Genomic DNA, 15412 nt, shown 5'->3' on the forward strand with positions numbered 1-15412 from the left:
CATTTGCCAACAATTGGCTCATGTTCCTCTAAACCCTTCATAATCATGTATCCAATCAGATGTTTTTTAAATGTTGTAACTGTACCCACCCCCACCATCTCCTTTGGCAGCTTGTTCCACACACGCACCACCCTCTGCATAAAAAAGTCATCCCTAAGGTCCCTCTCACTTTAAACCTATTCCCTTTAGTTTTGGATTCCCCTACTCTGGAGAAAGACCTTGGCTATACACCCTATCCATTCCCCTCATGATTTCACAATCCTCTATAAGTTCACTCTCAGCCTCCAACACTCCAGGGAAAAAAAAACCCAACTTATTCAGACTCTCCCTATAGCTCTAATCCTCCAATACCAACAACATCCTTGTGAATCTTTTCTAAACCCTTTCAAGTTTAACAACATCAAGCTCAATAATCGTCATGCAGGAATACGTTCTCCCATATCCTTATGGAGAAAGTGAGCACTGCAGATGCTGGAGATCAGAGCTGAAAATGTGTTGCTGGAAAAGCAGAAAGGAAAGAAGGGCTTATGCCCGAAACATCGATTCTCCTGTTCCTTGGATGCCTGCCTGACCTGCTGTGCTTTTCCAGCAACACATTTTCAGCTCCCATGTCCTTATCCCAACCTTCACACTCCAGGCGTTGTCATCACATGGGCTGCTACAATAAACAACCCATTTTCATTCACTTATGGACCCCATTACTGACAATTTATTCTCCTGGGCTGACCTTTATCCATTCCTTCTTCCACTGTTCTTCCCTCTCCCCCTCTGGGTTCCAACTCATTTACACCTTCCCCTCTCCCATCCAATCCCTTCTTTAATATATATACCAATTATTTCCTAGCTACAATCTGTTCTGAAGAAGGATCACTGGACCCAAAATGTTACCTCTGCTTTCTCTCCAAAGATGCTTCCAGACCTGCTAGATTTTTCCAGCAATTTGTTTTTGTTTCTGATTTCCAGCATCCTCATGATTTATTGTTAAGTTACTCTGCTGTGAGCATGCAAAAAGAATGAACTTAATTCAAGCTGAATTCACAGCAGGATACTGAGACTTATAATCATATGACTAAAAAGGAATCTGCAAGACTATTCAAAAAAATTAAGAGCAAGATGATAGAAACAAACATACAGCATAATTTTCCTTTACCAAGTCAAATATATATTTTTAAGCTCTGATCTCCAGCATCTGCAGTGCTCACCTTCTCCTATATATTTTTTCTGTCCATTTGTACATAGTCCATTGAGAATTAGGATTCGTTGTTTCAGTTTAGAAAGATTGTTATTTTGCTGCTAATTAAAAATGCTCATTGCTTTTCAGATATTCTATGGCACCACTTAAATGGTCTTTAACTCCTGCTGAACAGTAATTTGCACAAATCAACATAATGAATAAATGCACTTTAAGCCTTCTACTTCCAGCAGCTCTTAACCAGTAAACTGTATATTGGCAGAAAGTGAAATGATGAGGGCTTATTAGAACTCCAGTAGTGAGGTCATTTTTATACTTGGTGTTCAACCATTAAGTGAGAAACTATCATCTTGTTGATAGAATATTTAAGTAATGAATGCACTATTTAGGAATAAATAGTTTACTGATTTTACATTTTGCAATGGAATAAAGTTATCATAAACACCCATATCTCTAAATCTTAAAGATAATATCAAGGATTAAATTGGTTAAATATTGTCCATACTTTTGCTTAATGTTGTGTCCACAGAAACAGATTTATGTCTGACTGTAACAGTAAATGAAATCAAATCAGTATACAGTCATAGTCATACAGATATACAGCATGGAAACAGATCCTTCGGTCCAACCCGTCCATACCGAGCAGATATCCCAACCCAATCTAATCCCACCTGCCAGCACCTGGCCCATATCCCTCCAAACCCTTCCTATTCATATACCCATCCAATGCCTCTTAAATGTTGCAATTGTACCAGCCTCCACCACTTCCTCGGGCAGCTCATTCCATACACGTACCATCCTCTGTGTGAAAACATTGCCCCTTAGGTCCCTTTTATATCTTTCCCCTTTCACCCTAAACCTATGCCCTCTCGTTCTGGACTCCCCCACCCCAGGGAAAAGACTTTGTCTATTTATCCTATCCATGCCCCTCAATTTTGTAAACCTCTACAAGGTCACCCCTCAACCTCCGACACTCCAAGGAAAACAGCTCCAGCCTGTTCAGCCTCTCCCCATAGCTCAAATCCTCCAACCCTGGCAACATCCTTTTAAATCTTTTCTGAACCCTTTCAAGTTTCACAACATCTTTCAGATAGGAAGGAGACCAGAATTGCACGCAATATTCCAACAGTGGCCTCACCAATGTGCTGTACAGCCACAACATGTCCTCCCAACTCCTGTATTCAATACTCTGACCAACAGAACGAAGCATACCAAACGCTTTCTTCACTAACTTATCTACCTGCGACTCCACTTTCAAGGAGCTATGAACCTGCACTCCAAGGTCTCTTTGTTCAGCAACACTCCCTAGGACCTTACCATTAAGTCCTGCTAAGATTTGCTTTCCCAAAATGCAGCACCTCGCATTTATCCAAATTAAACTCCATCTGTCACATTGGCCCATCTGACTAAGATCCTGTTGCAATCTGAGATAACTTTCTTCGCTGTCCATTACACCTCCAATTTTGGTGTCATCTACAAATTTACTAACTGTACCTCTTATGCTTGCATCCAAATCATTTATGTAAATGACAAAAAGTAGTGGACCCAGCACCGATCCTTGAGGCACTCCACTGGTCACAGGCCTCCAGTCTGAAAGACAACCCAACACCAGTTTTTTTTTTAAATACAATGTATAATGGCTTTTTGTTTGAATTATTTATAACTCTAAGCAAATTGCTGACATTATACCTGAATAATATGGGCATATCACCTAACGTTATCGGAAGGATATTCCTGGGAATATGTCCAGGGCAGTTATTTGGGTGGAGCTGAGATATAAGAAAGGGATAATCACCTTATTGGGAGTATACTACAGATCCTGCAATAGTCAGCAGGAAATTGAGAAAAAAAATTAGTAAGGCGATCTCAGTTATTTGTAAGAATAATAGGGTGGTTATGGTCAGGGATTTTAGTGTTAACGGCTTAGACGGAGAAGAATTTATTCAGTGTACACAATAACATTTTCTGATTCAGTGTTTCGATGTACTTACTAGAGAAGGTGCAAAGTTTGACCTACTCTTGGGAAATAAAGCAGGCCAGGTGACTGAGGTGTCAGTGGGGGAAGAGACCATAATTCTATTAATTTTAAAATAGTGATGGAAAAAGCTAGACTGGATTTAAAAGTTAAAGTTCTAAACTAGAGAAAGGCCAATTTTAACAGTATTAGGCAAAAACTTTCACATGATTGCAGGCAGGTGTTTTGGAAAATGACAAACCTTTTAAAAAATGAGATAACGAGAATCCAGAGATAGCATGTTCCAGTTAGGGTGAAGGGCAACGCCAGCAGGTGTAGGGAATGCTGGATGACTAGAGAAATTGAGGTCTTGGTCAAGAATGAAGAAGAAGCATTTGTCAGGTATAGACAGCAGAAATCAAGTGATTCAAGCAGCAGGAGTATACTTAAGAGAGAAATCAGAAGGGCAAAAAGGAGACATGAGATAGCTTTGACAAATAGGGTTAAGGAGAATCCAAAGAGATTCTACAGATACATTAAGGACAAAAGGGTAACTAGGGAGAGAATAGGGCCCCTTAAAGATTAACAAGGCCACATATGTGTGGAACCACAGGAGATGGGGGAAGATACCAAATGACTATTCTGCATCAGTGGATGAAAGTGAGGGCTGCAGATGCTGGAGAACCAGAGTCAAAACATGTGGCACTGGAAAAGCACAGCAGGTCAGGCAGCATCCGAGGGGCAGGAGAGTCGACCTTTTGGGCATAAGCCCTTCATCAGGAATTCCTGATGAAGGGCTTATGCATGAAATGTCAACTCTCCTGTTCCTCAGATGCTGCCTGACCTGCTGTGCTTTTCCAGCACCACATATTTTGCACCAGTGTTTATTGTGGTGAAGGATATGGAAATAGAGAACATGGGGAAATAAACAGCGACATCTTGGAAAATTCTTGACACGATATGTGAATAGTCCAACCAGAAAAAGGGTTATACTGGACCTGGTTTTTGGAAATGAGCCTGGCCAGGTGAGTCAAGTTTCAGTGGGGGAGCATTTTGGGAGTAGTGACCATAATACTATGAGTTTGAAGATACTCATGGATAGGGGTAACTGCAGTCCTCAGGTGAAGGTGTTCAATTGTGAGATTGCGAACTACAACAATATTAGGGAGGAACTGGAGAATGTTGATTCGAACTGGCTGTTTCAGGGTAAATCTACATTGGAATGTGGGAGTATTTGTATTGGCAGTTGACAAGAGTTCAGTCTTGTGAGAATGAAGGATGGGTGTGGCAATTTAAGTGAACCATGGATGCCCAGGGATGTTATGATCTAGGTCAAAAAGAAAAAGGAAGCATACATAAGATCTACGATGATGGGAACTGATGAAGCCCTTGTAGTATATAAGGGAAGTAGGAAATAACTTAAACAAGGAATTAGAAAGGCCACAAGGGGTCATGAAACATCGTTAAACAGGATCAACAAGAATCCCAAGGCTTTTAATACATTTGTAAAAAGCAAGAGAGTAACCAGAGAAAGAGTTGGCCCACTCAAGGACAAAGGAGGGAATCTGTGTGTGGAGCCAGAGGAGGTAGATGAGGTCCTAAACGAATACTTTATGTCGGTATTCACCAAAGAAAAGGAATTGGTGGAAGATGATCTCAGGGAATGTTGAGTTGAAAAGCCAAGTTGCCATTAAAAAGGAAGAGGTGTTATGCATCTTAAGAAGTAATAAGGTAGATACATCCCTGGGTACTGATGGGATCTATTCCAGAATATTAAGGGAGGTAGGAGAACAAACTGCTGGAGCATTGACAGATATCTTTGTATCCTCTTTGGCCACATGCGAGGTTCCAGAGGACTGGGGAATAGCAATGCTGTCCCATTGTTTAAGGAGGGTAACAAGGAAAGTCCTGGAAATTAAAGGCCTGAGAGTCTGATGTCAGTGGTATAGAAATTATTGGAAAAGATTCTCATGGGCATGATCTACACACACTTAGAAGCAAATAGAGTTATTAGTGATAGACAGCATGGCTTTATGTGGGGGAGATCATGCCTCACTAATTAGATCAAAGCTTTTTCAGGTGGTAACAAAGATAATTGATGAGGGAAAACTGGTTGATATTGTCTATATGGATTCTAGTATAGCCTTTGACAAGGTCCCTCACGGCAGACTGGTACAAAAAGTGAAGTCACATCATACCAGGGCTGAGCTGGCAAGATGGATACAGAACTGGCTTAGTTATAGGAGACAGAGAAGAAGTATGCTTTTCAGAATGGAGGGTTGTGACTAGTGGTATTCCACAGGGATCAGTGCTGGGACCTCTGCTGTTCTTTACTATCCTAATCTATCAGGGACTATACTTTCAAAGAACCATGAACCTGCACTCTCCTTGTTCAGCAACACTCCTCAGGACCTTACCATTACGTGTTCAAGTCCTTGCTCTGATATGCCTTTCCAAAATTCAGCACCTCACATTTATCTAATTTAAACTCCATCTGCCAAGTATATATAAATATAATATATATATATTACTTATTAAAATGCAAATTATGCATTCCATAATGCATGCTAGTCAATTGATTTGGAAATAGAATTTTTGTCTTGCAAATCCAATAATATTTTCCAGGCTTTATTTGTATAACAAAAAAGGTCGCCAATCCCTCCCTGATTGAGGTAGATTTTTAAGTATAGCATTGACAGAATACTGTGTTTTTAGAGATACCACCTTCTGGTTGAGACATTATTATGATCATTACCATCAAGCCAGGAAATCAACCTGGTTACAAACAAACATATGAATCAGGAGCAGAATTAAGTCTCTTCAGCCTGCTCTATCATTCATCAAGTTCATGGCTAATCTGATTGCAATCTAAAATTCTCATTCTTGCATAACCCTCATAACCTCTCAACCCTTTCCTTAACAAATATTTATCTATCGCTGCTTTAAAATTAACTAATGACTCCGCTTGCAAAGACTCATAACTCTCAAGAAAAAATAAATCCCATAATGTGTCCATTTAATACAATGCTTGATTTTTAAACTGTGATCCCTAGTTTTAAATTTTCCTATTAGAGAAAACCATCCTCTCTGCATCTACCCTGTCAAGTCTCTTCAGGATCTTCAAGGATTCAGTAAAATCATTTCGTAATCTTCTAAACCCAAGACGATTAAAGCTTGTCTAGCTAATCTTTCCTTCTATCCCTCACATTCCAGGTATTTACCTGGCAAGCCTTCTATAAACTGCTTCCATCCTTCCTGAAATAAGGTGACCATAGTTCTCCAGAGAGGTCTTAACAGTTTCCCAAATAAATGTACAGTAAGATTATTACTTTTGTATTCTATTCTCCTTGTCATAATGAAAACATTTTAGTTGTTTTCTCATGTACACTAAACTTTTCTGATTCTTGCAAGAGCATATCCTGAACACTCCATTTCAGAGCTCTGTAATCTCTCATCATTACATAATTGCTGATGATTGCACAATGTCCAACAACATTCATGACTTCTCAGACACAGAAGCAGTCCGTGTCCAAATGCAAAAAGGTCCGCACAATATCCAGGCTTGGGCTGACGAGTTGCAAGTAATATTTGGGCTACACAAATGCCAAGCAATGACCATTACCAATAAGAGACAATCTAACTACCACCCCTGAACATTCAACAGTGTTACCATCACTAAACCCTCATATCCTGGGAGTTATCATTGATCGTAAACTCAAATGGACACACTATGTAAACACAGTACCTACAAATTCAGGTCAGAAGCAAGGAATACTGCAGCAAGGAACTCACCTCCTGTATCCTGAAATCCTGCCCATCCTCTATGAGGCACAAGTCAGTAGTGTAAGATGGAATACTCCCCACTTGCCTAGATGAGTGCAGCCATAACAACACTGAAGAAACTTGACACCATCGAGAACAAAGCTGCCCACTTAATTGGCACTGCATCCACTCTCTCCACCACTGATGCTCAGTGCACACTGCTACGACCATCTACAAGATGCACTGCAGAAATTCATCAAAGATGCTCAGACAGCACTTTCCAAACCCACGAGCACTTCTATCTAGATGGACAAGATCAGCAGATATACGGAAACCTTCAAGTTCCCCTCCAAGCCACTCACCATCCTCACTTGGATATATATCACCATTCTTTCATTGTTGCTAGGTCCTAATCCAGGAATTCCCTCCTCAATGGCATTGTGAGCCAACACACAGCAGGTGGACTGCAGCGGTTCAAGAAAGCAGCTCACCACTACCTCCTAGGGTAACTAGGGTCAGACAATAAATACCGGCTAGCCAGCAATGCCCACACCCTACATGATTTTTTTTTTAAAAAGTAGATTTTTATTTAGTTGCTTCATCCTTGTTGACTCACTTAAACCATCCACATCTTTTTTAGCCTTATATCCTCTTTACAATTTATTTTCCTTTCAACCTTTGTGCCATCAGAAAAATTGACAAATGTATCTTCTGTTTCTTCATCCAAGTAATTTATATAAATTTTAAATGTTTGAGCACCAACCCCATGGCACACCATTTAGTATATCTTACTAATCTGAAAATGACCCATTCATGCTTATTCTCAGCTTTCTGTTAGCCAGGCAATCTTTTCTCCATGCCAATATACTAACCTCTACACTATGAGCTTTTATATGCAGTGTGGTATCTTGGGTACAGTTCTGGTTGCTACACCACTAGTAAATGTTTGGATAGGGTACAGAAATGGTTTAGCAGGATGTTGCCTGGTGTGGAGGGTATTAGCTATGATGAGAGACTGGACAAACTTGATTTGTTTTCACTTGAACATTGGAGACTGTGAGGCAACTAATAGTTTACAAAATAATGACAGGCATGGATAGAATAGATAGTGCCATTTTCCATGGATAGAAATGTCAATTACTAGTAGATATAGGTTTAAGATAAAAGAGGAAAAAGTTTAAAGGAGATGTGAGAGGCTTTTTTTAAAGTAGAGGGTACTGAGTGCCTTCAATATGCTGCCAGAGGTGGTGGTAGAAGCATTTAAGAGGCATCATGACAGATACTTAAATGGACAGGGAATAGAGGGATACAGAACGCACAGGTTTTTAATTAGAAAGGTGTCATGTGTTGGTGCAGGCTTGGTGGGCAAAACATCTGTTCCTGAACTATACTGTTCGTTATTCTTTTAACTAACAGCCAACCTTTCACACTTTCCAACTTCCTTGTCATCCTTTAAGATTCAGGTCCCAATCAACGCCATTGTGCCGCGATGACCCTATGATGACTACCAGATTGTATTTATTTCTATTTGCACAGAGTTAATTTGTTTTATTTTGAATGCTGTGTGTGTTTAGGTACAGAACCTTTGCTTTTATCCTTTTACTCTTTGTGTAACTTCACTATATCTTCACAAATATTTCCCCTGCCCCCATTATTAAGTTTAAAATTCTCTCTGCTTCCACAGTTATGTCATTGGCAGGATCTCAGTCATGGTTCAGGTGGAGACAATCCCATTGGGACAGAAACAAAAATAGAAATTGCTGGAAAAGCTCAGCAGGCCTGGCAGCATTTGTGAAGAGAAAGGACAGTTAATGTTGCGGGTCCAGTGACCCTTTCACGAACTGATTTGGCCAATGGTATAGAGCTGAGTTTACCTGGTACAGCTAACAGTATCCAATGACCTGGAACGCACTTCTGCCACTGTAGTCTTGGCCAATCTTCACATGGCTTAGGTAATAATGCAGAGATTATGATCTTTGAGGTTCTGCAATATCTATTCAGGAATTTTTATATACATTTTCACTAAAATAACCACCAGTTGCATTGCTATATTGAATCTTGGGAAAGGAAGAAGTGTTAACCACTTATCAGATACACACCAAAAAACTAGCTTCTTCTCATGTGGCAGATTAAGAAACAATCTTAAGGTTGAAAAGGTTCAAGAAAAGCAAAACTACACAACACATTTTCCTTTCTGACCTCCCGCCTTAACTCTGGCAGCAGTTTTATACAGTGTAGAGACCAGACCACCAGTGTTTGAATTAACTGGTTGTTCTTTATATAAAATTTGCAAAATTAAATTTATATGCATTTCTGGTAAGGCAGAAGAGTAGTGATAATGTTACTGGTCCTGTAATCCAGAATCTACACTTTGCAGAAAGAGGTCATTCAGCTAACCTCCAAACTCCCAAAGAGCATCCTACTCAGATCCACAATCCCTGTAATCCCTAGGCACAATGGGGCAATTTAGCATGGCCAATCCATATAACCTGCACATCTTTGTGGGAGATGAGCGGAGCACCCAGAGGCAGACACAGAGAACGTACAAACTCCACACACACTTCCAAGGCTGAAATCAAAACTGGGTCACTGGCACTGTGAGGCAGCAATGCTAACCACCGAGCCACTGTGCCACCCCAATTCTCTGGGTTTAAGTTCCATCGTGGCAGATGGTAAAATTTAAATTCAAAGAAAAAAAATCTGGAATAAAAAGTTAACCAAATGGCAGTCATGTAACCATTGTTGTAACAACCCATCTAGTTCATTAATGTTCTTTAAAGATAGAAATCTTTTGTTTGTCCTTGGTTTGGTCTACATGCCACTCCAGACCCACAGCAAAATTTCCATTTCATACCTCAGCTCTGTCCCGTCTTTTTGTGTAAATCCCCTTTTAATCCTTGATCGGCCCCACTCCTCTTGCAATCCTTTTACTGTTGATAAGCCTAAAGAACATTTTGGATTTCCTGTTTATGTTAGCTTCCAGTATCTCTTCATATTCTCTCTTAGCTTTCCTTATTTGTTTTTGTTCAGTTCCCTTCTGAGCTTTCTATATTCAGCCTGGCTCTTAATTGATCTGAGAATTAGAATGGAATCCAAAAATAGGTCTAAGCATCCAATATGGAAAATGATCCAGGAGATACACATTTCTATCTAAATTAATGAGAACTCTAGAAATTCCACCGTATTTTGGAATATAACATTAAAAAATGTTAATGACCCTTACAAAGTAGCTCATTATCATAGCCAAGGATTAATTATCAAGCTGATGCACAAATGTAAACAAGAGTAGTGCTGTGTTTTGACAAATCTAAGCACCACGGAGAAAAAAATAAAACAATCTTTATAATAGTCTTCCCTCTATTTTATATGGTTGAATCTTATTTAAATGCTGACAACACCTCAGCTGGAAATCTATTTGAAGTTTTGAAGTGATATGCCACATTTATTCTCAAGGTAATAGCTCAAGTATGCCTTTGAAGGCACCAACTTTTGATGGTGAAATACCTAGAGTAGAAAAGCAAAGCTGTCAGCTTCGCAAAGCAACCTCGTTTCTCTCCTTCACTTTTAATTAATCTGAAATTCAATCATTGTTTTCTTTTAGTCACTTAAATTTGGTGTAAAAGATCCATATTCCATACAAAATGTGAATGGTTTACTATGGTATAATAACCACAACATTCCTCAGAAGGATATCTCATTCAAGTTCCCAGCAACATTAATGTAAGAGAAAATCACTGAAAACACTTTCCTTTTACTATTGATATGCCTAAAGAACATTTTGGATTTCCTGTTTATGTTAGCTTCCAGTATCTCTTCATATTCTCTCTTAGCTTTCCTTAGTTAACCGCCATTTGGTTAACTTTTTATTCCTGATTTGTTTTCTTTGAATTTAAATTTTACTATCTGCCACGATGGAACTTAAACCCAACCCTTAAAAGACTTGAGGGAAAGTTGGAGAAATGCACAAGACCAGCAATAAGGAGCTTTCCACCATCAAGAGGAAGTAGTCCCATTTTCCAAGCAAGTGTTGACTGGTGGGAGGAGATTCTTGCTGGCTAGTGGCCTACTTGCATGGATTAGCATCCTCATTACATCATCTCACATCATTAATATGCAATTTTATTTTCATACCCACCAGAGTGAAATTTGACAGTGACAATTCCTAGCATTAAAGTCAGAGTGGTATCTCAGTACCCTCGCCTCGCAGCTTGCATCTCTAGACCTCTAATAGTCACCAGCATCTAAGGATACACCTCTATGAGAAGCAACTGCACGCAGGCTACTCACCTAACAAACAGAACTTCCAAGGTTCCCACAGTTTTATTTTGCATATAACACCAACCATCCAGAATGGCTGCAGAGTGCCAGATCTTGAGCAGGTGCACAACTAGACTTTAAAGATGGCATCACCACCAGGAACCCACACAGGTCCCTGCAATGGAAAGTACATCTACCTATCGTAAATGTGGGGGAATATGACAAGCAGGGTGCTGTGGAGGCTTGGAGTTAAGGAAATGAGACAGGTTTGGAAAGATAATGGGAGAAGACTTACTGAGGCTTGTGGTGCAAAACCCTCCAGGAAACTCAAAAATTGGTTTTTTAAAGAAAATCAGTCCTATATACCTGTTCTCCCAAAGTAATGATAATGTTTGCTTTTTTAAAAAATACTGAAAAAGTCCTGCTGCTTGATCCAGAGGGATTTAATTTATTGGATTAAGTGATTTAGCCAAGATATCCAAACAGCTTGCTTTTTTTTGGTCCAGACAGGAGATAATCCTAAAAGATTATCAGATGTTCTCGCCCCTATGCCATTCAATTATATTACCCAGGCTGCAATGAAAGTCTCACCCCTGTGCATCATATTGCTCTCGGTCCAAGCGTCTTTCTTCTGTTGCCTCCTCCGCTCGTGCTAATTCATCCACCATTAGAGCTTCCTCCAGTTTTTTCCGCACTTGCTGTACTCGTTCCTCCTGTTTCCTGTAACATAGAATATGGTTTGACATTTCTTTAGAGATGGTTCATTTTCTTTTATTTGTAAAGTGACTTAGCAACAGAAAAATCAATTTTAGACTGTGCAATGTGATTTAGAAAATGCACAAAGTGAAAATGTCAAGACCTGCACTGATGTTAGCACATTGTTCCTATTAGTTGAAGACGATCTTAGTTAAACAAGATTTGGAGATGCTGGTGTTGGACTGGGGTGTACAAAGTTAAAAATCACACAACACCAGGTTATAGTCCAATAGGTTTAATTGGAAGCACACTAGCTTTCAGAGTGACGCTCCTTCATCAGGTGATAGTGGAGGGCTCGATCGTAACACAGAATTTATAGCAAAAATTTGCAGTGTGATGTAACTGAAATTATACATTGAAAAATTGATTGTCTGTTAAGCCTTTCATCTGTTAGAATACAGTGATAGTCTCACTTCTTTCATGTGTAAATCACAAAACCTTTTTTTAAAAAAAAGGTTGCATTCTCGGGGTAGCTGTTAACAATGGTGATAGCTAGACAATATGTTGAAGGTGTTAGCCCCCTGTGTTCTCCGTCTATGATCTGATGTTTAGATTGATTCTAATCTAAGAAGTGAGATAACAGAGTTTTACATAAATTCATGCAGTTTTTGAGCTCAGAGTTCTACACGAATGTATGCAGTTTTTAAGCAAAGTGCAATGTAACTCCGAGTACAAATTCACCCCACAAAATATATACATGCACACATTTCTGACAGATGTATTCTTAGCAACTAACTGTATTTTTTTTTAAAAATTAGTCACTTTTAAACTAATGCTGTTATTTTTCTACCACAATATTGACAAGATTAGGGGAGGCTACACCCAGGGGGGTAAAGGGATAGTTAGAAAGTGAGAGGCCTTTAAAAATGGGATAATGAGGGTTCAGAGATAGTTAGTGTGAAGGGCAAGGTTGCTAAGTGGACAGAATGCTGGATGACTAGAGAAATTGAGGGTCTGGTCAAGAAAAAGTGGCGTATATCAGGTAGAAACAGCTGGAATTGAGTGAATCCTTACAGGAGTATAAAATAAGTTGGAGTCTACTTAAAAGGAAACTCAGGAGGGCAAAAAGGGGTCATGTGATAGCTTTGGCAAACAGAATTAAAGAGAATTCCCCAAAGAGATTCTCTAAATAAGTTAGGGGGACAAAGAGTAATTAGGGAGTGGTGTGGACATCTACGTATGAAAGCACAGAATATGGCTGAGGTACTAATTGATTATTTGGCATCAGTATTTACTGTGGAGAAGGATAAGGAAACTAGGGTACTTGGGGAAATAAATGGTGATGTTTTGAAAAGAGTTCATAATATGGAAGAGGTGGTGCTGGAGGCCTTAAAAGGTAGATAACTTCCCAGAACCTGATCAGGTGTTTCCCAGAACCTTGTAGGAAATGAGGGAAGAGATTGCTGGACCTCTTGCTGAGATATTTGCATCATCAGCAGGCACAGGTGAAGTGCTGGAAGACTGGAGGTTGGATAACTTGGTGCCATTATTTAAGGAAAAGCCAGGGAATTATAGATCGGTGAGCCTGATATCAGTGGTGGCTAAGTTGTTGGAGAGGTTCCTGAGGGACAGGATTTACGTGTATTTGGAAAGGCAAGGACTGAAAACACAGTCAACACAGCTCTGTGCATAGAAAATTGTGGCTCACTAACTTGATTTGAGTTTTTTTAAATAATGTCAAAGTGGATTGATGAAGACAGAGTGGGAAATGTTATCTATAGGGACTTTAGCAAAACATTTGACAAGATTCCGTATGGTAGACTGGTTAATGAGGTAGATCACATGGGATCCAGGGGAGCTAACCAATTGGATACCAAATTGGCTTGAACGTGGTGGTAGAGGGTTGCTTTTCAGATTAGAGGCCTGTGACCTGGAGTGTGCCACATAAGGATTGATGTTGGTTCTGCTGCTTTTCATCATTTTTACAAATGACCTGAATGTGAACATAGGAGGTATGGTTAGTAATTTTGCAAATGACACCAAAATAGTTAATGTAGTGAAGGTTACTTCAGAATCCAACAGGACCTTGATCAAATGGGGCAAGGACTGGCAGATGGAGGTTAATTTAGATAAATGCAAGATATTGCATTTTGGGGAGGGCATGACTTATACAGTTAATGATAGGACACGGGGAGTGTTGCCGAACAGAGACCTAGGGGTTCAAGTGCATATTTCCTCGAAAGTGGAGTCACAGGTGCGTATGTACAGTGCCTTGGTGAGACCATACCTGGAGTGCTGTGTGCAGATATGGTCTTATCAAAGAAAGGGTTTAATTGTCATAGACGGAATGCAGCAAAGGTTCATCAGATTGAGCCCTGAGACAGCAGATTTATTCTGTGAAGAGGAGTTGAGTCAACTATGCCTCTATTCCCTACTTTGAAAGAATGAGAGAAGATCTTATCTAATTGTGAGAGACTCTGACAGGGTTGGACCGACCGGATGCAGAGATGATGTTTCGTCTTCTGGGAGATTTAGAACAAGTCACAGTCACAGGATATGGAGTCGGCCATTTGGGACTGAGGTGAGGAGAAACTTCTTCACTCAGAGTGATGAGTTACAATTTATGGAATCGCTTCCTTGGATCCTTTACTTTTGTTCATTAGGTATCTAGAATTCTTTACCACATAAGGCTGTGGAAGCCAAATCATTGAATGCATTTTCAAAATAAATAGATTTCTAGACATGAAAGGTGTCAGTAAATGGGAGACAGCAACAGTATAGTGATGATACAGGATAATCCTGTATCATATTCAACAGTAAAGCAAACTCAATGGGTCAAATGGCCTACCTTTGCTTCTATATTCTACATTTTTAGTTTTATGATCTGAGTGACATTGTTTGGCTGAAAGTTTCCTGATGTTTGCATTATTAATTAGTGTTTAAAGTTTTGGGGTTAGGATAGATACGATGGTCATTTTTGACCAGTGCAGACACAACAGGCCAGTTTGCTGTTCTTTAGAACTCTACCATTCTAAGTAGAGTTTGAGGTGAACAGTTCAGGATGAGAGACAAGGTTGCTGCCTAGTTATGGGTTTCAGTATCACCAAAAGGTAAACCAACCATAAGGACAAGTTGTAAGTATCAGTTCAGTCACAGCAAAAAAGCTGATGTTAGTAGAGTAACTTACTTCCTGCCTAGCTTTTTGCTATCAGCAAATTTAGCAACCACAGATTCAGTCCTTTCATCCAAGCCAGTGATACAGACTGTAAATACTCAATGCCCCAGCATTGATACGTGACATCCTACTTGTTACATCTTGCCAATCTACTTCTTCTCATTCCTGTTGGCTAACCAATCTCTATCCATACTATTACATAAACCTCCCTACCATAGCATTTATTTGCCAGTAATCTTTAACGTGACAACTTGACAAATGTCTTCCTCAAATCCAAGTAGACTACAGGCACAAGTTCTCCTTTATTCACCTTGCTTGGTACTTCCACAAAGAACTAATCAAAGGCTATTTCTTTTCCATAAAACCAAATCGACTG

The 15412-nt window shown here is 39.6% G+C and overlaps 1 protein-coding gene across 2 annotated transcripts in view; it reads right to left on the reverse strand.

Annotated features, from left to right (window-relative positions):
• mbd2 (methyl-CpG binding domain protein 2) overlaps positions 1 to 15412 on the reverse strand; it is a 119587-nt gene that overhangs the window by 21034 nt on the left and 83141 nt on the right. Inside the window, exons 6-7 of one of the 2 annotated variants that reach the window (XM_060829037.1) lie at positions 11757 to 11885; positions 2687 to 2782 (exon numbers count right to left, since the gene is read on the reverse strand). In XM_060829037.1, the coding sequence (XP_060685020.1) occupies positions 2707 to 2782; positions 11757 to 11885 (205 nt within the window). In that variant the 3' untranslated portion in view covers positions 2687 to 2706. The remainder of the gene's footprint in view (positions 1 to 2686; positions 2783 to 11756; positions 11886 to 15412) is intronic. The other variant, XM_060829048.1, reaches the window with a different exon arrangement.

Source organism: Hemiscyllium ocellatum, chromosome 1 (genome assembly GCF_020745735.1).
Source record: "Hemiscyllium ocellatum isolate sHemOce1 chromosome 1, sHemOce1.pat.X.cur, whole genome shotgun sequence".
Classification (NCBI taxonomy): domain Eukaryota; kingdom Metazoa; phylum Chordata; class Chondrichthyes; order Orectolobiformes; family Hemiscylliidae; genus Hemiscyllium; species Hemiscyllium ocellatum.